Here is a 25,500-nt window from a genome sequence, read left to right as displayed (position 1 = left end):
ATAGAGCAACGTCAATTCAAACACATGCAGAGCCTCCCAAAATGGCTCCATGAGTGCTTCAACAGGAATATTCTAGAGCACTTGCTCCACCCAGATTTGGGAACTGGTGGAGGTGAGATGCACAAAGGACGCTGGTGGGGACAGAGGTCCTAAGATGACAGGTGCACACCTGATGGTGATGGCAGTATCCACACTGGGGCAGCGGGCTCCGGGCACCGTCTGAGGGCTGTCCCCAGCCAAACGTTGTCCCCGCCATTGTTCCGTCTTCATAATCTGAGGGCAGACAGCCAGGTGACTGGCCCCAATTGTTATCTGGCCCGAATTGGCTTCACTGTGACCAATGAGCCTCCTTTTCTCCTCTGTGATTACAGGACGTATATATTTATCCTGTGTCTCCCACACTCCTGACATAAGAGCTTCTAAAACCCTGGGGATTTCCCGCTGTATAGGGCTGAGAGGAGCACCTTGTGTTATTCAGAGCAAGCCCCTTTCAACCACACCTGAGGGTATGTCAGTGAGATGACTCCTGGGGGACGGGGGACTGGTCACCAGAACCAACCAGTGATCAGAGAGTGGGAGCTCTGAGCCACCCCCAACCTCAGAGAGAGTCAAGGGACTGAGGCTGAACTGGCTACAAACGGCTGGCAACTTAATCCATCGTTCTAACAGGACGGAACCCCATCAAAATCCTAAACACAGGGGTTTGGCATGCTCCCGGGTCGGTGAACACACCCACCTGCCACCACGAGGACAGAGAGCTTCTGTACTTGGGGCCCTTGCGGACCTTGCCCTCTGGACCTCTTCACCTGGCTGTCCCTCTGCAGCCTTTATCATACCCTTTATAATTGATCAGTAAGGAAAGTTCTTCCCTGAGTTCCGTGAGCTGTCCTAGCACATTATCAATCCTGAGCGGGGGAGTGGTGGGAACGCTCCCAAATGTGGCCAAGTCGGACAGAAGTGTGGGGGACCTGCGGCCCCACTACTGTGACTGGCAGCTGAGGTCGAGGCGGTCCTGTGGGGCTGAGCCCTGAACCTGTGGAGTCAGACCCTGACTGGGTAATTAGAGTCAGAATTGAATTAAATCGTTGCACACCCAGCTGGTGTTGGAGAATCGGCTGGTGTGGGGAACACATCCGGGCACTTGATGTCAGAAAACATTCAATGTTTTCTCTGTAGTTGGGACATGAGTTTGATCATCTGAGAGCCAGAGGGGGCCCTCAGTTTGCTTGGCAGCAGGACAAACCAGCCCAGTCCCAATTATATGCCTGCCTGGTGTCTAGGACCTGCCCACACCATAGCCCGGCTGGCTTGCCTCCCAGTAAGGGACTGGTGGCAGCTTTAAAACATGTCGGCACATTCTTTGATACCCATTTGTTCAAGAAGGGGAGCTTCATTCCTCTCCCCTTGAGTGCAGGCTGAACCGAGCTTCTTGTTTCTAGTGAGTAGAATGTGCTAGAAGGGCCATGGGTGACTCCTGAGGTTGGGTCATGAGAAGCACCGTGGCTTTCCCCTTGGATGGCATTCTCTGGGGGAAGCCAGCCCCATGTTTGAGGACATAGAAGCAGAGCAGTGCCATCGCAGGAGCAGCCCCTCCTGCCCCGTTCGGGCCAGCGGATGATGCAGCCACCCTCACGGGAGATCCTGAACCAGAACCACCCCGTGGAGCTGCTCTCCAAGCCCTCGCTCTCGGAAACCATGAGATCGTAAAGGGGTATCACTTTACAGTCCTCTGAGTTTCAGGGTACTTGGTTACGAAGGTCTCCCTGAGAGCTGGCAGCTGTCGGGGGGACAGGCGGACTGTGGCCCAGGGACCATTCCAGCTCTGCGAGAGCCTCAATCCAGTAGTGGCTCCAGTGGCCTTTCCTTGCCCAGTGATCTTTGTGTTTGCCACTTTTAGCTTTGCACCACGAAACCATGCATTTTTAAGCTCATACACAAGCCCACAGACACATAGGTAAAACTAGAAGAAAAGCAAGAAAATGGTGAAAGAAAATATCATCATATTGGTTATCCTGGAGGGCACATCGGCGTCCGGCTCACACTCTCTACCCTGGACACCGTGCCTGCTGCGTTCGAACTTTCTGCAGGTAAACAAGATGTGCGGTCTGTCCACGCTCTCCTCATCCCCGGCCCCCTGCCCCTCGCCAGTCCCCAGACTTGCTCTTTCTCAATATTCCACACAATGGAATGATTTTGTTTTGTTTTGTTTTTTGGGTAAAAAAACATTTTAAATGTTGTTAGTTTCCTTCTTTATTCGTTATTATCATTATCATTTGTGATAAAAATCTTTATCGTTAGTTTTTTTTTTAAGATTTTTTTTGTTTATCGGGAGGAAGCATGCACAGGGGTGGGGAGAGGCGCAGAGGGGGAGGTAGGGGGAAAGCCTCACAAGCAGACTCCAAGCTGAGCCCAGAGCCTGCCGTGGGGCTCAGCCCTGCCCCGCTGAGATCCCGACCTGAGCTAAAACCGAGATTGGATGCTGGGCCCACTGTGCCACGAGGCACCGGGGCGTGGGCTTCAAGGGTACGGTGCAGAATTGTGAGCAAGTGCCCGTAGGACCGGGGCGCTCCAGGACTCCTCCTGCGGATCGGACCCCTGCCAGCCCTTTGACCAATACCTCCCGGTTTTTCCTACCGCAACGATGGAATCTTTACAGGCCAACCTTTTATCAGAACATAATACAGATAAGGAACACGCACAGAGCAGACACCCCTTGTCACCGCTGCGCTCAGGAAACGCAATGTTCCCTGTGTCCCAAAACTCCTCGTGGCTAACTGGGCCTTTCCAATCTCCAGTCCTGGGTCAGGGCTCCTACAGGGTGGGTCCCCCCTTTGGGGGTCCCTACTCACAAGACGGTAGGAAGGTGCCACCACGACTGACCCAGGGACCACGTAAGGTAGAGACCATTGTCCTGAAGCCACAGGACGGTGTGCAAGTTTTCCAAGGGTCCCACGGATGTTCACTGAAGCAGGAATGAACGCGTGAAGCCTGGCTTGGCGCTTGCTCCCGGCACCGTAACTGAGCACCGCGGCTCTCCGCGGCCCCCGCTGAAGCCTGAAGGCCCTTCCTGGCTGCCTGAACAGGACGGAGGGGAACTTGGGCGCCTGCCACCAACTTCTTGAAAAGCAAAGTTAACGCAGACCGGGCCTAGACCTGCAAATACTTCGCAGGACCTGGCAGGGGACGGACGGTCTGTAACGCGCTCGGAAAGCTTGGCGGCAGGTGGGGTTGGCCCCCGGCCTCGCCGCGCCGCCTGTGCGTCCGCCGCCGCGTTTCTAAATTGAAACAACGCGGCCGGGTCGCTCCGAGGTCGCAGAACCCCTCGCGGTGGCGGTGCCGCCCGGTGTCGTCCAGGCGGGGCCCGGAACCGCCTCGCGGCCGCCCTCTCCGCCCCTGCCCGCGCCCCCGGCCGGTGACCTCACACGTGGCGCGGGGCGGGGACAGCGGCGCGGGGCGGGCCCGGCGACAGTGCGCGGCCCCGGCAGGAGCGAGCGCGGCCCGTCTCGGCGCCGCCATGGCCACCGTGGACCTGGAGAAGCTGCGAATGTCCGGGGCCGGCAAGGCCATCGGCGTGCTGACCAGCGGCGGAGATGCGCAAGGTGGGCGGGGGCGCGGGCGCTTGGCCGGGCGGGGGGACACTGCGGGGGGGTCTGCCTGTCCCTCGGCCCCTCCAGGCGCCCCCGCCCCCCTCGGCCGCGATCCGGGGGGCGCGCGGCGGCCTGCGCTCCAGCCTGCGCCCCCGGTGCCGCTCATCCTGGCCCCGTGCGGGTCCCCCTGTCGGCGCCGGCGCCCTCCCGGCTCCCGGCCGGCGCGCTCGAGCAGCCGGCGGACGTGCCGCCCGCCACGACCTCCGCGCCCCGCCCCCGGCCGCCGGGGGTGTGTCTGCGCGGCCGCGGTGGCCCGGGACGCGCGGGTGGCAGCGTCACTCCGGCGCCCTCGCCCCACCCCCCGGCCGGCCGGCCGCCCCCCGCCCCTCTTGCCGGGCCGCACGTGCCAGGACCCGGTTTCCTGGAGCTCACGATGCGCGGAGGTGCCCGGGACTGGGCAGGTGCCCCACCCGCAGGCCCGGGAGCCCCGCTCTTCCTGGTTCGCACCCGCTACCCGGGCCGTGCTTCCCCGACCCTCCGACGCTGCACCCCTTCCCTCTCCTCCTCCACCCCGGCTGGGGGGGCTGGGGCTGGCAGGCGCACCCAGAACAGCCCTTCTGTCTGGGGCCTCGCTGGATCGGGGAGGTGCGCTGGGTGGGGTTTGGGGAATTTTCCGTGCTCAGACGTGCTCACTCCCTTTGTACAGGCGAAGCCAGCGGTCCGGGTGGCCTGCTCCGTCGGGTGGGGGGGTTCCCCACGCAGGGGCTTATCCTGGTCCCGAGTGCTGCTCTCCAGTGCCTCTGGCCTGGGGGGCCGCTGCGGCACCTGACTTGCTCAGCCCGCACAGCCCCACTGCACACCCTGACCCCTGCACCCTGCACCCCGGGGTGACCTCAGGTAACCGGAAGGGAGACCCCTGCAGGGATGGAGGGGCCTGCCTCCTTCCAGATCAGGAAGCGCAGACACATCCCTCTGCTTCTCTCTGAGGCCCCCGGCTCCCCATTCCTCCTCGGGAAGCAGGGAAGAGGTGGGAGGAGGAGGCCTTCAGGAGCCCAGAAGGGTGGAGTTAGCCGCTGTCCGGTGCTGCCCTGCACAGGGGCCATCTTGCAATTTGCCCCCAGCCCTCTGGGCGTGGCACGGCTGGCGGTGGGTGGAGGGTCGGGGAGGAAGGGCGCTGCCAGCCCGGACAGGTGGGCCACGTGAGAGCAGAGCCTGTGTATGGGGGGGGAGCTGTCTGATGCGGAGCCAGGGCAGCGGTGGCCTTGGAGGGAAGCTGCAGGGCCTAGCTGGTGTCCTGGGGGACAGCAGTGGAGCCTTGTGGAGTGTAATTCCTGAACCCAGTCCGTGGGTGCAGGCCCTGGGCTGGCTCGCCCTCTTGCCAGCTCCGCCCCCACGATCTGGCCCAGATGGTGGGTTCTCGGTTTAGGGGTCCCAAAGGCCGAGCTCACAGGGACCTGGGGACACGTGCCTGTGTAGGTGCCGGGCTGACAGCACTACGGGGAGTGGGGACTTTGGGGTGCACTTCCCGGATGCTACATTCTGCCGGTGTTGGAGTGTGGGGAAAAGCACCTCCTCGTGCAGGGAGGGCCAGGCCCCGTCATGGTTGGGCCGTGACCTGCGTGCTGACTTGACCCAAGTGGGTCCCTTGGGGCCATGGTTTCGCCTTCTGGAAACGGGAAGGGGCGAGAGCATCCTTGGCTGGTGGAGGGAAGGTGGCAGGGGAGGACTTGGTGCCCAAGTAACAAGAAGACTAAGAAAGAGTGGGACCTGCCCCCCACTTCTCCCCCAGGTCCCCGCAGGCGGGACTTAGCTCTCGCCCACCCCGCTGCCTCCCACCGCGCGCTTCTCAGCCCACAATTAAAGTTGTTCCCTGAGCCCAGTGTCACCGTGTGACCGCCACTTTCTCACACATTCGTTTTCTGGGGCCGAGGAGGAAAGATCGCGTGAGGACGCGGACTTCAGGCAGAGGTGTGGGTGCTGTCTCTGCACCCACTGCAGCGAGGGTCGGGTCGTGGGTCCTGGGGGGGTCTGGCAGCTGCGGCTTTCTCGGCTTTCTTGGGCTCGCTCTTGCTCTCCTGACCCCGCCCGGGGCCTGGGGCCTGTGGCTGCCGCCTAGGGTTTATTTTGAGAAAGAAAAGCAGATTAAAGGGAAGTCAAAAGGCTCTTTTAAGAAGCAGCTTACAGTGAGGTTGTGAACAAGGGAAGTCAGGCCTCGGCCGCGTGCCCCAGCAGCTGGCCCGATGCCGTTCAGTCCTGCTCTGAAAATCACACCGGCCCGTAACGCAGTCTGTACTGGGAGCAGGAGCTCGGAGCCGCCACTCTCCAGGGCCCCAGACAAGCGCACCGCAGGCTCGGGAGATGATCATGACTTCAGGGGTGGCCTGCCCAGTGGCACACACAGCTGGAGGCCACCAGAGAGACCTCCAGTCCCACGGTGGGCATCGGTCCCTGGCCCCTGCCCTCCCACCCCACAGCACACCCCCCCCCCCCCCCCCCGTGCCCTCTGTCCTCACCTCCCGGGCCAGAGCTGGGGCTTGGACCTTGAGCTCACCGTGGGCCCAAAAGGACCTCGCCCTGAGTTGGGAGAGAGTGGAAAGCCTGGGCTGGTGTAGGTCTGGGGGCTGCGGTGGGGCAGGGGGGTTTCCTGCCGTCTCCTCTCCCTTGCCACCCCCACCCCCGGCTGGGAGCTGGGCTCCTGCCTCGGGGTCATTCTCTGCTTCTCCCCCTCGGGGGATCGTGAGACACGATGATTCCTGTAGAAATAAGATTCTCTTGCTAAAGTCAAGAGCGCAAGTGGCGAGTGTGGCCAGCTCAGGTCCCGGGTGGCCTGTGTGCTCTGTCCCCCGCGATGTCTTGGGTGCCCCTGCCCCTGGAACCCCTGGCATTGGACCTCAGCTGTAGGACTCTTGGCTGCTGGGTGGGGACGAGGAGGGGTCGGGCTGCCACTGCCTTATCCGAGGGGCTCCCGCAGGCCCCCTGCCCTCCCTCTGGGACTCGGGCTTCTCCTCTGTAGAACGGGGATAGTGGGCAGCGTCCCGTCTGCTCTCCGGGGACCCCGTGCCGGGAGCCTGCACGTGGGCGGGGCTGTGTGCTGGGCTCCCGCTCAGGTGCTCCACGCAGCCCTGTGACCTGCCCTGTCCCCCCGGGCCCTGCCTTCTAGGCTGCAGACCTGAGAGACTTGTGTAACCAGGGCAGGGGCCTAGAGTCCTCACGTCGGGGCCCCAGGTGGAGCGCACATGCGGTGAGGGACCCTGGAAGCCACGTGCTCCTGCAGGATGCCGGAGCAAGAGGCCCTGCCTGCCTACCCCAGCTCAGGGGGACCAGAGGGCAGGGGCTCAGGGGTGGGAGTGGGGGGCTGCCGAGTGGCCTGTGTGGGAGTGGATGCGGCCATGAAGGGTCCAGGACATTCACACTCACCTGGTCCCTGGCTTGGGTTTTCCTGCTTTAACCCCAGGGGCCCCTTCTTTCTGATGCTCGGGAGCTCAGAGCCCACCGGTGGTTCACCTGCACCTGGCCAGCCCCCCCGCGGTGGGACCTCGAACTCCCAGCTCGGTGCCCCCCGAGACGCAGGGGGGTCCCGACCTGTGTGTGCCTCCGCTGACGGGTGTTGCCCCGACCTCTCGCAGGTATGAACGCGGCTGTCAGAGCTGTGACGCGCATGGGCATTTACGTGGGAGCCAAAGTCTTCCTCATCTACGAGGTAAGGCGTGGGGTGGCTCTCGGACCCCCATGAGGGTCTGGGCCAGCTGTGCGCCGGGGCCAGCGTGTCGGGGGGAAGATGGGCCCCTGACCATGGCTCACGGTTCAGAGCAGGGATGGGGCCATGGAGGCCGGTCACGACATGATGGATGGGGAGGGGCTGGGCCCCGGCTCTGGGGTGCAGGTGTCGGGCCCACCCTGGGTGCTTGTGGGGAGGGCCGTGGCCCTTGAGGTGCAGGATGGGGGGAGGCTGGGGGGAGGCTGTGGCCCTCGGAGGCCCGGGACCTCATCCCCACTCGTCTTTCCAGCCCCGTCCTCGGACCCCGGCCCTCCTGCCCCCTTCAGCACGCACGGGGCAGACGGTGTCCCGAGTCCCCGGAGTGACAGAGGAGCGCGCCGGCGCTCTCGCTCTGTCGTGTTCCGGCTGAGCGCTGCCCCTTCGCCTTGCCCCCACCCCACCCCCATCCCTGTCTCGGTTTGAGGCTCACCCTCCCGCCTGCGGGTGCCCACGGCCACCCGGGGCACCGGCTCGCACACGGAATGCTGCCTTGTGGTTTTTGGCTGTTGTGTTACTTTGTTTTCACTTTTTACATCAACTGTAATGAGTTTCCTGGCCTCCCTCCCCTGCCTTTGGGCTGCTGGTGCGGATGTCTGGGGGTGTCTGGGTACGAGAGCCAGCGAGCAGGTGGGCAGGCCTCCCTCGGCAGACCAGGCAGGCAGAGTCTCAGGAGCTGGGCGGTGGGGGGCCCACACCGGTAATGGTCTAGAACCTTCTAGGGGACAGGGAAGAGTCTCCAGGGACTGGCAGTTTCCATGGACAGGGAGGGCTGGGTCCTTCCCGGGCTCCCCGAGCCTGTATACATGGGACCGGTGCGTCTTCCCTTCCGTGAGTGTGACCTCTGTTTCTTCGGCTAAGCGGGGATGTTTGGGCACATAAGCTCTTGCAACATGGTGAGTGATGGCACGTGTCACAGTCCCGAAACCCGGAAGGTCGGAATTGGCCCAGGAGCCAACACCGGACCTCGGGGCTCAGAGGTGACACAGGGAGCTGCGCAGGGCTGGGCCTGCGTGAGGGCTGGAGAGGGTGGAGGGTTGGGGGCAGGGGGCAGGTGACACAGTGGGTAGAGGGTATGCAGAGACATTCTAGAAGTTTCCAAGGCTAGACTGACTCCAGCTGAGCGGCCCAGCCACAGCCGTGTCTCCGGGGACGCAGGGTGCACAGTGGGGCAGGGGCCGGCACCGAGCTTGGGCTCTGCGCCCAGTTCTGGGCTTCCGCGGGCGGAGAGCTGCCTGTTTGCGGCTGCCGGCCCCGGGCAGTGCTAGCTGTGGGTTTTCAGGTCGTTTTCTTGCTTTTTTTGGTACCTGGGTTGGGGGGGAGGGGCTGGCTTCTGTCCTAGTGGCAGAAAATTCCTGAGGGAGATGGGGGGAGGGGAGGGAGGGGGAAGGGGGCGCGTCCTGACCTAACCTAAGTGGAAGAAAGCAGCCTGGTGGTCCCTCAGGTCCCCTTGTGGCCCTGAGAGCCCTTGTCCAGTTCTGGTTCTTGGCGGTGGGCTCCTGACCCCACCCCAGCGCCAGGAGTGGGAGGCCCCTGCAAGCCCAGGCGATGGACAGCAAGGGTGAACCCCGAGGGGAGGAGGCAGAGTGTGGAGCAGATACGCAGAGCCAAACTGGGCTCCCGCCCCAGGCAGGACAGTGGCTCATTCCCTGTGTCCCTGGTGGGGCCCGAGGGCTGCAGGGAGGAGGCGGCCCTGCTGCTCTCAGCGTGGTGGTGCCGTGTCTTTCCACTGTTCATAAACGCACATGACCTGTGTCCAGACCCTGTGAAAAAACCCTGCAGTTCGGGAGGGCTGGGCCGTGTGGCGGGGAAATGGGCAAGAAGCTGGAACCCACCTCCTCCCAGAGGCCGTCCAGGTAGCTGACGTCCCGGGGAATCCCAGTACAGCCACCGCAGGCACTGCCACACCATCGGAATGGAGCCTGGCATGGCCCAGCGCTGCGGGGGCAAGTGCCCAACCCCCGGCCTCTTCGCCGCTTGGCGGGGCGGTGGCCGTGAGCGCACAGGGCGGTGCAGCGACCGCGGAGCATCACTCGGACACAGCTACGACCTGTGTGTGTCCCTAGCAGCAGCATTTTTAAACCTCGAGCTGGAGACCGCCCGCATGGCCCCCGTCGTGGACAGATCACAAGCCCATGGGACTGTGGGCTGACCAGGGCACAGCAGCGGCCACACACCCCTGCACGTGGCTTGTGGGCCTCTCAGACCTCGGGCTGAGCCAGACACAAGGAGCAGACCCTCGGGCTGTCTTTCGTGCGGCCTGTCGGTAGTCCTAGGAGGCAGGACAGCAGTGTCCTCGGTGGGAGGCTCCTGGGCAGAGGGACGCTGGGTGCTGGGCCAGTTACATTTCTGGTCTCGGTGACTCGGCGTGCGTGGCCCCGGAGCTCCTCAAGCCGGCCACCTCTGTCGTGTGTCCGTTCTATAGGAAATAGGCTCGCCAACCCTGCAGAAGGTCTTCTGGAAGGGCCAGTGGGGGGCCCTGGGCTTGGGGAGCCTCGGCGGCCAGGACCTTCCAGTCAGATGGGGTCTGGGGAGGATGTTCCGGGCCCTGCTCCCTGCCGGCGGTGCTGTGCGCGCTGGGCTCATGCCTGTCTCCCGGTTCCAGGGCTATGAGGGCCTCGTGGAAGGCGGCGAGAACATCAAGCAGGCCAACTGGCTCAGCGTCTCCAACATCATTCAGCTGGTAAGGCTTGCGCGGGGCGGCCCCGTCGTGCCCAAGGGTGTGTGCTCTGTGCACACCCACACGTGCACACGTGCAGAAACGCACACGAACACCGTCCCGCAGCGGGCGGGCTCCAGGCTGACCTGGCCAGCAGCTGCTCCAGGGTGCTGGGGACAGGATGGCTCTGGAAGGTCCCTGCTCCGAGATCGCTCTGGGTCTTCAGCGAAGGGTGGGGAGGGAGGACAGGCCCCGCTGGGAAAGGTGTGCCACGGCCCCCGAGGGCCTCTGCCACCCTCCAGCTCCGGCTCCTCCCCTGGCTCATCATGCCAGGCTTCCTGGGCACCGAGGCAGCGGGCAAGCCGGTGTCTACAATGACACGGACAGAGCACCCCGCTTGGGCCGGGGGTCCTGAGCAGAGGTGGTCTTGGGACCTCGTCCGCCCCCAGAGCCAGGTTGTGTGGGCACTCGTCACCTGTTTGTCCCGCCAGTGGCAGATGCCTGTGTGCTCAGGTGGCAGGTGGCCGGTCATCGCCGTGAGCCACCAGGCGGTCAGCAAGGGCGGTGGGGGGCCAGGAGCCAGACCCTGGTGCCGAGCACGGCCCACCCCTCCTGCCCAGGGCGGGCGTTCCGATGGAGCTCGCTCCCCCAGGTGCCGTGGGGGCCACTTTGTCGTCCTTGTTGTGGTCAGTCCGTGGGGACGTGGATGAGCCTCCTTCTGGGGCTTCACCAGACACCGCCCCTCTGCCAGCCCGGCCGTGTCCTGGGCTGGGGCTGTGGCTTGGTCGTAGACCTTGACCTCCACCCCAGGGGTCTAGGGAGGGCGTCCTGTAGGCCTTAGACCCCGATCGGGCCATTTATTCTGCCCTAACCCTGTGTGTGAGGACGCCCATGGCCTCTGTTCTGAGCGAGTGGCCCTGGGGACGGGGCTTTAGGCCGAGCACTAAGCTGGGCTGTGGAGCAGCGTCGAAGATAAGGCAGGGGGAGGGGGAGCCCAGAGCACAGAGGCGGGGGGCAGGGCGATCGAGGGAGGAGGGGACAGAGGGGCAGGACAGAGAAGGAGGGACAGGAGGGACAGAGGGGCAGAGGGCGCCCGAGGGGCTCCTGGGAGGAAAGCTGAGCATTTGCAGGGGCCGCTGGGAGGCGCTTTGCCATCCCCATCTCCACTGGAGGCACCCAGGGGGCAGAGGAAGGATTTGGTCTTTGCCTCCAGGGCAGTGCTGCTCCGCCAGCCCCTGTAAGTCTGGGGCCCAGGCCGGCCTGGTGGGTCTCACAAGCCCGTGGTAGGACACGGGGCACCCTGCTGTCCGGATCTGGCCGGAACACAGTGGGCTCGCAGGTGCGTGCCCTGAGCCACATCCCGGGGGTCCCCTGACCCAAGCCGGCCGGGGTTGCTCTGATGAAGACATGCTTTTGCAGCTGATGGAGCTCCTTGTGTTTGTGGCTGCGGTGCGTGTGCATGCGCGTCTGTGTGTCTGCGTCTCTGCGTGTGCACGTGTTTGTACACACCTACATCTCTGCGTGTCTGTGCACGTGTGTGTGTGGTTGTGTGTGCACATCTGTGTCTCTGTGTGCGTCTGTGTATGCATGTGCGCGTGTCAGATTTCGGAGCCTTCCCTCCCCACCACCTTGAATGTGCGGAGCCTGGCATGTAGCTTGCTTCTCCGGGTCGTGAGAGCGGGGAGGACCCTGGGAGGTGGGGCCTCTGCCCTGGCTTCCAGAGAAGCCCTTGGACTCGTCCGTCTCTCCTGGTTCTGCGAGATCCAGCAACCCCTCGCTGCCTGTCCTGGGGTCCCCCGGTGTCCCCGCGCACCCCAAGGGCTGTGTCATCTGTGCAGGGCGGCACCATCATCGGCAGTGCGCGCTGCAAGGCCTTCACCACTCGGGAGGGCCGGCGGGCGGCGGCTTACAACCTGGTGCAGCGCGGCATCACCAACCTGTGCGTCATCGGCGGCGACGGCAGCCTCACGGGCGCCAACATCTTCCGCAACGAGTGGGGCAGCCTGCTGGAGGAGCTGGTGGCCGCAGGTGGGTCTGGGGCCCGGCACGGAGCGGCCGGGGTTGTGGGAACAGGCGGGGCGAGGCCATGAGGCCGTGAATCTGCGGGAGGTGTCTCGCCGCTGGCGGAGAGCGGTGGGCCCGGCGCAGCCCAAGGTCAGGGCATTGCAGGCCTCCTGGCCACTAGTGAGGACGTCCGTGTGTGAGCCCAAGGCCTCTGGGGACGCGGCGCTGGGGATCTGCAGGCAGCGCCTGTGCTTCTGGGCATGGACAGCTGTTTCCCGGTGACACCCTGGGCTGTGTGTACACGGCCTGTCCATAACTGATGCCCGGACGTGGGTTCCGGACCTTGTCAGCTTGAGGATGTGGAGCCCCAAGATTGCCGGTCCGATGTTGACTTCGTGGGGTCGTGTTCAGCCCTTCTGGGAGCAGGGATGCCGTCTCCTAGCCTCCCCGGGAGGCCTCTCAGGCCCAGCCTCTGCCGTTCACCGCCACACCCCTGCTGCAGGACCCGGGGACTAGGCGGGGGACCTGCGCGGGATGGGGGGCCCTGCGGCTGGGGGGCTGGGTGTGGGTGCCCCGGGGCCGGGGCCTCATGCTGGCCGCTTGCCCAGGCAAGATCTCGGAGAGCACGGCGCAGACGTACTCACACCTGAGCATCGCGGGGCTGGTGGGCTCCATCGACAATGACTTCTGCGGCACCGACATGACCATCGGCACAGACTCGGCCCTGCACCGCATCATGGAGGTCATCGACGCCATCACCACCACGGCCCAGAGGTGAGCGAGGCCGCGCACCCCCTCCCCTCGGGGCAGGCGGCTCCGGGGCTGAGGCTGCAGTTCTGCGGGGTCTGCAGGGACCCCAGCTTTGCATGCAGTTTCTGTGAGGCTGCCTGGCGACCCTGGGGTGGGGTGCACCCCTCGGGGGCGTGCAGACTCCTGGCCAGGGACGGTCAAGCCCAGGGAAGGTGAGGGGCCCAGCGCAGTGAGGACAGATCTGTGGAAACCAGCCCAGAGGTGGGCGAACTCAGGCATGGGTGGCCTTTAGGAAGAGACCCAGCCGCTTTGTGTGTGGGAGGGGCCATCTGTCCTTGGGCTGCTTCTGAGTCTGCTGGGTTGCTGGGGCATTTCTAGGGGAGGGCTGGGGCAGTGGGCAGCTTGGCCGTGGGCAGCGTGGCCCTGCTCCCGTGCCCCGCGGCCGTTTCTGTGGGGCCGGGCCGTGCACGCAGCTCACTGTGGCGCGTACGGACGCCTTCCACCCTGTTCTGTGTCCACAGCCACCAGAGGACCTTTGTGCTGGAGGTGATGGGACGGCACTGCGGGTAAGGGGGCTGCCGCGGTTCGCGGGGGATGGGCTGCCGCGGTTCGCGGGGGACGGGCTGCCGGGGAGCAGGAGTCGGGGTGAGGCGCGTAGCAGGTGCTGGCTTCCTGCCCGAGGGGTGAGAGTTCAAGGTGTGATGAGTCCCGGTCTGGGGGCTGGATGAGGCTCCGAGCTGTACCTCCCTGGGCCCCGGGGTTTGGACCGTGGTGCTGGGCTACACCCGGCCACCCCCGGCAGCGCCCAACCCTCTGCTCTCCTAGGTACCTGGCCCTGGTGTCCGCCCTGGCCTCGGGGGCCGACTGGCTGTTCATCCCGGAGGCTCCGCCCGAGGACGGCTGGGAGTACTTGATGTGTGAGCGGCTGGGTGAGGTGAGCGGCTGTCCTGTCCCGGAGGGTCCCTCCACAAGCCCTGTGTCAGCACAGGACCGGTGTCCCCAGGGCGCGTCCCCGGGTAGAGAAGGCAGAGGAGGATAAAGCTTGGGACACTGCACCAGGCTCTGCTTTTTGGGGTCAGTGCTGACATGGGGAGGGAGTGGGTCACGGTCGTGCTGGCTTCCTGGGGGCCGTGGCCACTGAGCCTGGGCCAGGGGAGGTGGCCTTCTGAAGACGGGTGGATGGGACACGGGCAGTGACCCCAGCGGTGAGGCCCCAAGCAGGCTGTCGGGGCAGGAGAGGGCGGAGAGGCGGCTGGGGGCTGAGGCCTGGTCCGGGGAACAAGCGGAGTATTTGGGAGTATCTGGGCCCCTCGGGATGGAGTCGGGGTGCCGATGCGGAGCGGGTAGACCCTTGCCCTGCGGACGCCCAAGGTGTCCAACCTAGGTTGGCCCCTCAGCCAGCCCGGGGCTCAGTGGTGCCCAGGAGGGCCCCAAGGTGGGGAGGGCGCCTTCAGATCAAGGGGTTGTGGTCGGGACTTGAGGCGGGGGGACCCCTGAAGTAGAGCCGTGAAGTTCACAGTCAGGCTGGGGCTGTGCCCCAGAGTGAGCACGGAGGCTGCCCGGGGGCGTGGCCCTGTCTTCAGTTCCGGCGCCCTCGGAGAGACGGGTGGGCCTGGGGCGGCGCTCCGTGTCCCTTCCCCACGGATGGGCGCGGCGTCCATCCCGCCCACTGCCCACGCTGCCCGCCGCTGTGCTGCATCTCTGCCCAGTCCCAGTGAGGCCCAGGGCAGGGCCTGGCCAAAGGCCCATGTTCTGTCGGTGTGTGGAGTCCTTTCCTTCAGTGGGGCCCGTGGCCTTGACCCTGCGGAGTGGGGCTCAGTAGCATGGTCCCTGGCTGACCTTGGCCTCGGCTCCCTCACTGCGAATGCGGGGCCGGGCCTTTGCTCCCAGCTCTGAGGGCGCCCCCCTCCCCTGCTGTCCCCAACCCCCCGCTCCCCAGCCTTTCCCCACCCCCAGGAGGCCCCCCACCCCGGCTGGTGTGGACTGCGGGCCCCGAAGCGTGGACCCCAGGGACGGCGTGGGTTGCTGCGGGTCGGGGGCCGGCGTCTGTGGGTGACGGCCGGGCCCCGGGGCCTCTCTGCTGCAGACGCGGAGCCGGGGGTCCCGACTCAACATCATCATCATCGCCGAGGGCGCCATCGACCGCCACGGGAAGCCCATCTCCTCCCGCTACGTGAAGGACGTGAGTTTTGGGGGGGTTGGGTGACGTGGGCTGGGTGAGGCCTCGGTGGGGGTGGCCCCCTTATCTCCAGTCCTCAAGGGCTCTAGCTGGGGCCCGCGGACAGAGGGTGCTTCCTCGTTCCCAACGATAGCCAGATGTGGGGCGGGCACGCCGGGGCTCCCTGAGTCGGCTGGCCCCCGAGGCCAAGGGGCCCCACATCTGCTGGGAGCACCCCCCCAGCTTCTTGTCTCCAATCAGAACGTGTTCCCTGCAGGGCAGGTCCACCCCCATCCCGGAGGCCAAGTCCTGGCCCCCAGCAACATCCCCGTGACCGGGCCCTTGCCCCTGCTGGCCCTTTGGTGACCGTGACCCCCACCGAGTGCAGGACTCAACAGCCAAAAAACTGTCTGGAGGGGGGAGGGGCTTCCGTATGACCTCCAGCCACCCGCTACACTCCGCCCCAGGGCCCTGGTCCCCGGCCTCCTGAGTGGGCACAGGCCCCAGGAGCCTCTGTGCTCCCTTTCATGGGCCGTCCAGTCTGCGCTCAGGGCCCAGAGCCATTAGGCCTGGGGGATCCTGACCCGAGGGGCTAGACCATGGCCACAGGCTGCGGGGACACGGCCACGCACACCCACAAGGGAAACGCCGACGGTCACACGGCGGCTGTACACACAAACTCACACTGTGGGAACGGAGCTGGCGCTGCGGGGACCCCGGGGGCACGGACACCCCGACATCCCTGAGGATGGGGAGCGGCTCGGACCGGGGCTGGGGGCCTGTGGGGCGGGCACTGACCCCGAGGACCCCCTCCTCTCTCCCGATGAGCAGCTGGTGGTCCAGAGGCTGGGCTTTGACACGCGTGTGACTGTGCTGGGCCACGTGCAGAGGGGAGGGACCCCTTCGGCGTTCGACCGCATCCTGGTAGGTGGGGCTGGGCTCTGGCCCTGGGTGTGCGCGGTGGGCGAGTGTGGTGGGCAGGTCCTTGCCGCTGCTGGTCTCAGGGACCGAGGCGTGGCCCCTCTGTTTCTCTCTGTGGCGAGCAATGTGGGCCTGGGGTCCCATCCCCACCCCATACCTCAACAACCTTGGTGCCAGCCCCCCCACGGTGGCCCTTGGCAGGTCTCTAGGAAGGGAGGGGGTGCACAGGGGCAAGGCGCACGGCTCAGCCCTGCTAGGGTCTGATGTCGGGTGGTCTAAGGCCGGCACCATAGCTCCGAGGGTCTGGGGGAGGCCCTGGGGGTGCAGAGGCCTGGACTACGGCCTGAACGCTGTCGCTGTCCTGATCCCTGCTGGGTTCCCCGGTTTTCTGCCAAGTGGGAATCCTGTGCCACCAAATGGGGACAGGGTCAGGGGCCCAGAAAGGCCCCATGGATGGTAAAGTGCCCACCTATGGAGGCTGGTCACCCTGGGCCTGGGGCCCGCGGCGAGCTGCACCTGCCTTCCCCGGGAGGCCCCGGTGTGGTGTCTCCCTGCCACCACCCCCCCAGTCATTCCCACACGGAGCAGCGGGGACACTGACCCACCCGGCTGGGCGCTTTCTGCCCCCGCCCCCCGACCACGTGAGACTACAGGGGTGAGGTCAGGAGAGTCCCCTGAGGGTTTCCGGACGGCAGGGCTGCCCGTCCACCGAGCCTGGGGGCAGAGATGGGGACGGCTCCGGGTCTCCCGTCCACCCCGCAAGAGAACGGATGGGGCTGCCGGTGTGGAGGGGCCGGTGGCAGACGTGAGACGCCTGGGTCAGTCTGGGGGCTGGTCGAGCAGCAGCATTTTGTGCTGCTCCTGAGCCCCTGCCCCCAGGGCCACCTCTGCACACAGTGGGCGGCACCGTCGGCGAAGAGCCCAAGCTCAGGGACCCCGATTCCCCCTAGTGAGCTGCCCCAGCTTCCGTCAGGCTGTGCCTGTCGGGGGGCCGAGCCTTCCTCGTAGGGCTGTCCGAGCCCCAGGAGGGGTTCTTGTGTGTGGTGGTTGCGTGAGGTCAGTTCCGGTACCACCTGTTCTAGAAGCTTCGACCATGTGTGTGTGTGTGTGTGTGTGTGTGTGTGTGTGTGTGTGTCGGGGGCAGGGCCCTGAGGCTGAGGGCGCAGAGACCTGGGGTGCATGGTGTGGGCCCAGAGCCGAGAAGGGTCATGTGCACATGGCTTGTTGGGGGGGTGGTGCCCCTGCTTGAGAGCCGCCCGCCCTGTCCCCGCTCAGAGCAGCAAGATGGGCATGGAGGCCGTCATGGCGCTGCTGGAGGCCACGCCGGACACGCAGGCCTGCGTGGTCAGCCTGTCGGGGAACCAGTCCGTGCGGCTGCCCCTCATGGAGTGTGTGCAGGTGGTAAGTACTGGTCTGCCCGGGGCGGGCCAGGCGGGGAGGCCCAGGGAGATGCCCTGCTCTGCGCTGCCGGCCCCCTTGCCCACAGCCCCCCTGGTCCTCCCCGGGGCCTCTGAGGGGCCCCCACCCAGCGGGCCCAGGCCCAGGCCCCTCCCCACCCCGTCGCCCTCGGGGTCCTGCTGCTGCTGTTACCTGAGGCCCCCTCCTGTCCTGGCCGCAGTCCTCGGGTCGGAGAGGGGGGGGGAGCATGTCCCGAGGTGGGACGAGCCCGAGAGAGGAATGGGAGCTGCAGAGCGGGGGTGGGGGGTCGCGAGTCTCCTGGAGCTTCGCCCCTGGCCTGACCTGGGCTGGGCAGTGGGGGCAGTGGGGTAGGCTGGCAGTGGGGGCAGTGGGTGGCCAGAGCCACTGTGTGAACTCTGCAGACGTTGGGGGGACACTTGGCGAGGCTCGGGGGGGCAGAGGGAGTGGGGACGCTGGCCCTGGTCTGCAGGTGGCAGGAGAGTCCCGGGGGCCTGGCGGGGCCCCAGGGAGCTGAGGGACGGGGAAGACCTGGGGGCCACCCGGTCTCAGCCGGCTCTCCCGACTGCGGCCTTGACAGTGACCGTGGCCCGGCAGGTGCAGGACAGGCCACCGAGTGGGGTGGGCACCGTGCGTGTGCACGTGTGTGTGTGCACGTGTGTGTGTGCGTGTGCGTGTGCGTGTGCGTGTGCGCCAGCCTCCTCCAGCCTGTGCTTCTCGTCCCCGTTAAGACAAAGGAGGTGCAAAAGGCCATGGACGAGAAGAGGTTCGATGAGGCCATCCAGCTCCGCGGCAGGTGAGGGCCTCGCGGGGCCTGGAGCCGGAGTGGCTGTCTGGTCGCCGGGCCCACCGCGCACCCCTGCATGGCTCGCACATGGCTGTGCCTGCAGAGGTGAAGCTGCGCGTCTCTCCCGAGACTCTTCCTGCTGAGCGTGTGGCCAAGCATTGTGGAGTGGAACAGCAGGAACGGGGGCTCAGCGGTCTCTGCGACTGGGAAGCAGACAGGCCGTGGGGTGGACGGGAGCTGCCTGCAGGGCAGAGGAGAGAGGGCGGCCTGGGTGGGGTCTGTCCATAGAAGGAGGTGGTGGGGGCAGGCCTGGAGGGGCTGGGGGAACTGGACCTTTAGCTCTGACTTCCCTGGCCGCGCCTCCTGCTGGCTCCGAGCCGCCCACCCCGCCCGGATGGATGCAGGGCGCTTGCTTGGCTGAGGGGTGAGGTCGAGGGCTGCGGGCTGCACGGCGCAGACTGGCTTCCTTTGCAGGAGCTTTGAGAACAACTGGAACATTTACAAGCTGCTTGCGCACCAGAAACTCTCCAAAGAGAAGGTGAGGTCACTCACCGCCGCCGCTTCCGCGAGCCTGGCCCGCTGCTGGGGTCTGCCCCGGCTCTGCCTGTGGGTTGGGGTCCACCCTGGGGGCCCGTGTGCCCACGCCTGTCTGGGTTCTGAGCTGTGAGCCGAGAGGCTTGACCAGCAGGTCCCAGACAGCCGGTGTCTGGGCCGGAGGTGACCTCGGCCGCTTGCTTAGCCAACAGCTGAAGGAACTTAAGTCAGGTCCGGGGGTTTAAGTCAGGACAGAAGGGATCTAGCACTTACGTTCTAAAATAGCTAATAGCCTCATGGCGTGGGCTTTCTCCAAAACATGTTCTGATGCCCCGGGGACGAGGAAGGGGTCCCGTGGAGACCGTCCTAGACCACGGGATCCCGGCCCCCATTCGTCCCGGGGCTGGTCAGGGAGGGATCGGCCGCACCTGCGCGCCAGCCGAGTGGTCTCCCCGCCTGCAGGGGGACCGCTGCAGGAGCCGCTGCAGGGGGACCGAGTCTGGGCGGCAGGGCTGTGTTCCCAGGACCCACGAGAGCCACGCTGCCTGGAGAGCCGCTGGCCGGCCACATGTGGCCATGGAGCACTAGGGACGCGGTGCCCGGCGGGGTGGGCTGTGTGTGCCTGGCATGTGCCAGACTCCGGGCACACGGTCAGGAAGCTGGCCGCTGGGAGTTGGTTGAGGTGACATTGGTTCGTCAGGTTAAGCCAACCGTGCTCCTAAAGCTAGTGTCACCTGCTTCTTTGCACTTTTAACGTGGCTCCTGGAAAACTTCCGTGACATCCGTGGCCGCCTTTGCTGTGCGTCTGTGCTGCTCGCCCTGCGCATGGGGCACCGGCTGCCCTGAGCCCAGAGTGGGGGGTGATGGCTGGAAGCTTCTAGATAGGCTCTGATGCCGGCTGGCGCCTGCACCGCTGTCCCCCACCGCCGCGCTTGGCTGGGAGCCCCCACAGTCCCACGGAGGCCGGTAGCTGCGGTCCGGCGGGGCCCCTCACCACGCTGGGTCTGGCCCTGAGGCTTGCGAGACCCGGGCCCGGTGCCGGGAGACGCGCTCTTGCTGATCTCTGTCTGGCTCCGCCAGTTCCTCCCCAGCCCTGTGCTCACCTTCCTGTCCCCTCTCCTTCTCGAAGACCAACTTCTCTCTGGCCATCCTGAACGTGGGCGCCCCGGCGGCCGGCATGAACGCGGCGGTGCGCTCGGCCGTGCGGTCCGGTATCTCCCAGGGCCACACGGTGTACGTCGTGCACGATGGCTTTGAGGGACTGGCCAAGGGTCAGGTAGGTGTGGCCGTGCGGGCGCCGTGGCATGTGTGTGAGTCGTGTGACCGCCCCCAGCTTGCTCACAGCGAACAAGGACTGTGCCTTTCGAACAAGGCACAAAGTCAGGGTGATGGCCCCGGTCGGGTCCCTGAAGAAGGCAGCGGGGAAGGTCCTCGGGAGAGGGTTAGCTCCCGCGGTGGGGCCCCAGACCGCGTCTAGTCCTCGGGAGACGGTTAGCTCCCGCGGTGGGGCCCCAGACCGCGTCTGGTCCTCGGGAGAGGGTTAGCTCCCGCGGTGGGGCCCCAGACCGCGTCTGGTCCTCGGGAGAGGGTTAGCTCCCGCGGTGGGGCCCCAGACCGCGTCTGGTCCTCGGGAGACGGTTAGCTCCCCCGGTGGGGCCCCAGACCGCGTCTGGTCCTCGGGAGAGGGTTAGCTCCCCCAGTGGGGCCCCAGACCACGTCTGGTCCTCGGGAGAGGGTTAGCTCCCCCGGTGGGGCCCCAGACCACGTCTGGCCTGCAGTGCCCTACTCAGTGCCCAGCACAGCCCGCTGGTCCCGCGTGGATGGGCTCGCACTGAGCATGGGCCCGTCGCCTGAGGAGAAGGGTGCCCGGCCTGTCCCCTGAGGGTGCACCTCCTTTGCTTCCCCGCAGGTGCAAGAAGTGAGTTGGCACGACGTGGCCGGCTGGCTGGGCCGGGGCGGCTCCATGCTGGGGACCAAGAGGTGAGCTGCTGGCTGAGGGCCCGGGCTCCCTGGCCACCGTGGGCAGCTGGGGGAGGAAACGCAGACAGCAGGCTCGGTCGGGGGAGGTGGCTGCAAGGGGACGCTTGCCCCGTGGCCGGGAACTGAGTCCCGACTTCTGGCTGGTGGACCTCCTGCCTGCCCCTTCGTGGCTGAGAGCTGACCGAGGTCACCTGTGCAGGGAGAGCTGCCCGGGGGGCCCTGCGCCCGTGGAGGACATCCCGTCGGGCAGGAAGTGGGCTCCGGGGGGCGGGAGACGAGGGCCGCCCCTCCCCCCCAGCAGGGGCTCGGGCCTCTTTGTCCCACTGTGGGCCCCGCACGTCCCCGGTGCCGAGCCTCTTCCACCTCCAAGTGGGGACACAGCATGTCGCCCGCGGTCGCCCGCGGTCGGCTGCCGCGTTGGCGGGTCCTCGTAGCCGCGTGTGGTGCCATGTTCGTCGGTTTTCGTGCGCCGCAGGACGCTGCCCAAGAGCTACCTGGAGAAGATCGTGGAGAACATCCGCGCCCACAACATCCACGCCCTGCTGGTCATCGGCGGCTTCGAGGTGAGGGCCGCGGCGGGGCACCAGCTCGGGGCGGGGACGCCGGAGGGTCGTCCCTGCCGGAAGCCCCGCGTGCGGGGAAGTCCACGGGCCAGCCGCACGCACGGGGCCACGGGCACGGGGTTCAGTGTCGGCTTCACGATGTGCAGATTGACGCGGGCACCGGGTGCTGGTTGGGGGGCGCGGGCGGGGGACGGAGGCGAGCGGCAGGGGAGGCGCAGCAGCTCCTGGTCGGCGGGCGGCCTGGGGTGCCGAGCCCCATGGCCCCCTCGCCCGTTCCCCCTCCCTGCTCTGGCCTTGCCCCGCCTGTGAGCTGGGGTCCCTTGTGCAGCTCCCGGGCGGGGTTCTGAGCATCTCAGCTGCCCGCTGGGGGGACCCGGTGCTCGGCTCCCTGTAAACGACGCCTGTCTTGCCCTTTCCCGGAGCGGCCCCAGTCCCCTGCCACCGGCACCAGGTGGATGGGGCCACAGCAGGGCGGGTACCTTCTTCCTGTCCTTGGAGTCCAGCTTCCCCGGCTGACGGCCGCACAGCTGGCTGGGTGGGGTGCGCCTGGTCGCGGCCCTGGGGGTGGGAGCAGGTGGGTCCCGTGCCCCCATCCCAGGCACATGGTGGGTCAGCTGGGTGGGAGGGCCAGGGACGCCCGGCCTGGGAGCCCACCTGCCCCTTGCGGCCGCAGCCTAGCCTCATGGGCATCCCTGAGCCCCTGGCGCCCGCCCGTGCACCCCCAGGCCTACGAGGGCGTGCTGCAGCTGGTGGAGGCCCGCGGGCGCTACGAGGAGCTGTGCATTGTCATGTGCGTGGTCCCCGCCACCATCAGCAACAACGTTCCTGGCACCGACTTCAGCTTGGGCTCCGACACCGCGGTCAACGCTGCCATGGAGGTAGGACGCTGCCTCCCCCCATCCCCCGCGTGGGTGGGACACAGGAGGACACGGCGTGGCCCTGGGAGGGAGGGGCGGCAGGAAGGAAGGCCTCGTGGGTGGCCCGCAGGTCTGTGGGTGGGGCTAATGCCCGTGTGGAGAGGGCCGTGGTCCTGTCCCGTGAACAGCCACACGTGGGTGTGGGAGAGTCCAGGCCCCTGGTTGGGATGTGGGAGGGTGTGTGCCTGCCTGGAGCTCCGTGGGGGCCTCCCTGGGACTCTCACCCCATTCATGACCCTCCATGAGCCCGCTGGGGTCAGCACCTGTATGTGGGGGCGTCTTGGGCTGAGCCGAGTGGCTCCTGTGTGATACTACAGTCAGGAGAAGAGAGAACAAACGAGTCTACAGGGTCCGCTGACCCAGGGACCCCACGATCTTCACCTCACACCCTGCCATCTCTCCGCCGTGGGCTGCCCGCGGCTCCTTGCCAGCGCCAGACACGGTCCTGTTTTCTTTGCCTCGATGGCGGCAAGAATGGCGTTCTGTTTAATTTAGAGCTTGATTGCGGGTGAAGAGGAACTTTTTTCTCTGTTTATTACCCGTTGGAAGATTTGATGGAAAAATTACCTTTTCCTGTTTTTTGCCCATTTTTCTCTTGCTGAGTTTTTTATTTGTAAATGCTCTTTACATATGTAGGCTATCGATTCTTTGGCAAACATGAGAGCATTTTCCTCCACTTTGCTGGTTGTTTCTTACTTGGGGTTGAAGCTCGTGGTTCACCTGCTGGTTTCTTTTCTCAGATTTTTAATGTTACAATTTCCTTTTCAAACTCTGAAACTTTTGGGTAAGAATTATCCTATGTCACATCGTTGTTGGCACCTACAGAATGTGGGCATCGTGTCACTTGGTCCCCTGTTCCCACAACCTTGTGGTGGTTGGGGTGCGGGTCCCCTGTTCCTGTGACCCCATGGTTCCGCTGACCGCTAAGCAAGGGAAGGCCGGGTGTTTCCCAGGCCCAAAGTCAGAGCCTTTTAGCCGCACCCCGGCCTGCACCCAGCAGGTGCTGCTGACTCTCCTGTCTCCCTGCGGGCACAGTGGCCCTGGCTGAGGACCCTGCTTCAGACAGCCCTGTGGAGAATATATGGGACGGCTGTGACCCCCGGGCACGGCGGGGCACGGGGCCATCCTGGCTTCCGCCCCTCCACAGTGCACTCTGGGGAGCGCCCTGGGGCCCCGGGGAAGACCCTGACCACCCCCGTCCTCCAGAGCTGTGACCGCATCAAGCAGTCGGCCTCGGGAACCAAGCGCCGCGTGTTCATCGTGGAGACCATGGGAGGCTACTGCGGCTACCTGGCCACGGTGACCGGCATCGCGGTGGGAGCCGACGCTGCCTACGTCTTCGAGGACCCTTTCAACATTCAAGACTTGAAAGTGAGCTGAGCCCCCAGCCCATCTCCCGCAGCGGACCCCGCAGTGGGGCTGGGTGGGGTTCCGCAGACCCACGCAGCCCCCCCTCACCCTGTGTCTACTCTGTGGCCGCCGTGGCCTCCTGGCCCAGCCCTGTCCCTGGGGCCCTGCCAGCAGCTGCAGGCCTCCCCACGGCCCCAGTCACACAAGCTCCAGGACGGTCCCCGGCCACACGGCGGCCGACTCCCTGCTCACCCTTCACGTCCCCCGTCTGCTCAGGCCAACGTGGAGCACATGACGGAGAAGATGAAGACCGACATCCAGCGGGGCCTCGTGCTGCGGTGAGGCTGCCGCGGGCGGGGGTCCGGGCGGGAGGGGTCTGCCCGAGCCACGGTGGGCTTCGCGGGAGGGGTCTGCCCGAGCCACGGTGGGCTTCGCGACGGGGCTGCGGAGGGGCCGCTGGGCAGAGCTGGGCCGGACGGGCCTCGCCGGGGGCGCCGTGCCCTCTCCCAGAACTGGTCTGTGGCCCGGCAGGGGCTCAGTGTCTGGGACCAGACCCCGGCCGCCTCCCGCGTAACTGGGGCCGGGCCCCTCCTTCCAGAAACGAGAAGTGCCATGAACACTACACCACTGAGTTTCTGTACAACCTGTACTCCTCGGAGGGCAAGGGCGTGTTTGACTGTAGGACCAACGTCCTGGGCCACCTGCAGCAGGTACGGGCCGGGGGCGTGGCTCCGGGCTCTGCCTCCTCCTAGGGGGCATGGCAGGGTGCGGGCCCTTCCTTGTTCACGGCCTCACGCGGTGCCCTGGTCGCAAGCCACCGGCCGCTTCCCGCGCGTGCCCGGATCCTTCGGTGCAGTGAGGGGGGCGAGGCGCCCATCCCCCGAGTCCTTAGTGCTGAGAAGGGGCCGGCCCGGTCCCCTCCCTCCGGGGGGCCTGCCAGCAGCCCGAGCTGTGGGCTCCCAGCCCACGTGGGGGCCCCCCTCTCCGGGGGGCTACGCACTCGCCAGGGGTGGGCCCCCAAAGGCCGCCCAGCTGGGGGAGCCCACCAGCCCCTGGAGGTGGTTCTCGGGCCGGATTCGGGGTGGAGACCGAGGGAGTGGATGAGAAATGGGGTGCGGCGTGGTGGGGCTCCCCTGGCATCACGGTGGGGCCGGGCTGCTGGCAGTGCCCACCTGTCTCGTCCCCGCTGCGTTTCCAGGGCGGGGCCCCGACCCCCTTTGACCGGAACTATGGGACCAAGCTTGGGGTGAAGGCCATGCTCTGGATGTCGGAGAAGCTGCGGGCCGTCTACCGCAATGGTGCGTGGCGGGACGGGGTGGCGGCCCTGGCCCGACCTTGCCCTCTGCCAGGACCCAGGGTTCAGGGCCACCAACCAGAGCCTGTGTCCCCAGGGCGGGTGTTTGCCAACGCCCCGGACTCGGCCTGCGTCATCGGCCTGCGGAAGAAGGCGGTGGCCTTCAGCCCCGTCACCGAGCTCAAGAAGGACACGGACTTTGAGTGAGAGCCTCACAGAGAGCGGGGGGCGGCCCTGACCCCGCAGGTGGCCCCGTCCCCGTCCCCGGGACGACCCCTGTGCCCCCCTCGCCCAGCCGGCCTGTCCCGAGAGCAGATGCGGGAGGGATGGGGGCGGCCGTGCTCTGGGGCCGGGTCCCGTGGGGGCTGCCGTCCTGCTGTGGCCCCTGAGCCCCCCCCCGCCCCCCCGCAGGCACCGCATGCCCCGGGAGCAGTGGTGGCTGAACCTGCGGCTGATGCTGAAGATGCTGGCCCACTACCGCATCAGCATGGCCGACTACGTGTCCGGGGAGCTGGAGCACGTCACCCGCCGCAGCCTCAGCATCGACAAGGGCTTCTGAGGCCGCCGGTCCTCCCTCCCGGGAGCCTGCGGGCGGCGGGCGGCCGGGGGCTTCGGCCTTCTTGGCCCTGGCTGTGCCCCTGCTGTCCGCCAGGCTCTCTGACAGCACTGAGGCCCCTGGATGCCCACCTTCTGGTCTAGGGGGGCGTGGGGGCACCCGTGCGGGGTCACCGCTCCCCGTGGGCCTCGCTGGGCCAGCTGTGTGCGCTGGGCACCATGCAGCGCAGAGTTTGCCACTTTTTCTAGAAATAAAATCCCCCTGACTGTG

General features: G+C 66.3%; 1 protein-coding gene across 2 annotated transcripts; it reads left to right on the top strand.

The window, feature by feature from the left end:
• Positions 1 to 3,184: 3,184 nt before the first annotated feature.
• PFKL (phosphofructokinase, liver type) lies at positions 3,185 to 25,500 on the top strand. Of its 2 annotated transcripts, XM_082729195.1 has the most exons (23): positions 3,608 to 4,086; positions 4,294 to 4,484; positions 7,214 to 7,287; positions 9,947 to 10,024; positions 11,839 to 12,028; positions 12,613 to 12,778; positions 13,276 to 13,320; positions 13,580 to 13,688; positions 14,841 to 14,936; positions 15,744 to 15,836; positions 17,109 to 17,234; positions 17,981 to 18,045; positions 18,511 to 18,574; positions 19,700 to 19,846; positions 20,480 to 20,550; positions 21,026 to 21,113; positions 21,839 to 21,991; positions 23,237 to 23,401; positions 23,657 to 23,718; positions 23,979 to 24,090; positions 24,579 to 24,678; positions 24,772 to 24,877; positions 25,086 to 25,500. In XM_082729195.1, the coding sequence occupies exons 3-23, from the start codon at positions 7,216 to 7,218 to the stop codon at positions 25,231 to 25,233; spliced, it is 2,256 nt and encodes a 751-aa protein (XP_082585321.1). In that variant the 5' UTR covers positions 3,608 to 4,086; positions 4,294 to 4,484; positions 7,214 to 7,215; the 3' UTR covers positions 25,234 to 25,500. The 2 variants fall into 2 exon arrangements, with proteins under 2 accessions (XP_082585322.1, XP_082585321.1); XM_082729196.1 differs by lacking the exons at positions 3,608 to 4,086; positions 4,294 to 4,484 and adding an exon at positions 3,185 to 3,599.

Source organism: Mustela nivalis (assembly GCF_964662115.1).
Source record: "Mustela nivalis genome assembly, chromosome: 1".
NCBI lineage: Eukaryota > Metazoa > Chordata > Mammalia > Carnivora > Mustelidae > Mustela > Mustela nivalis.
This window is presented reverse-complemented; position numbering and strand designations above follow the sequence as displayed.

Bases quoted from the DNA above. Each gene is read 5' to 3' on its own strand.
- PFKL (XM_082729196.1), top strand. From the start codon at position 3,515: ATGGCCACCGTGGACCTGGAGAAGCTGCGAATGTCCGGGGCCGGCAAG. The intron at 20,551-21,025 runs GTGAGCTGCTGG...CGTGCGCCGCAG, and splicing joins TCCATGCTGGGGACCAAGAG to GACGCTGCCCAAGAGCTACC. The intron at 23,402-23,656 runs GTGAGCTGAGCC...CCGTCTGCTCAG, and splicing joins TCAACATTCAAGACTTGAAA to GCCAACGTGGAGCACATGAC.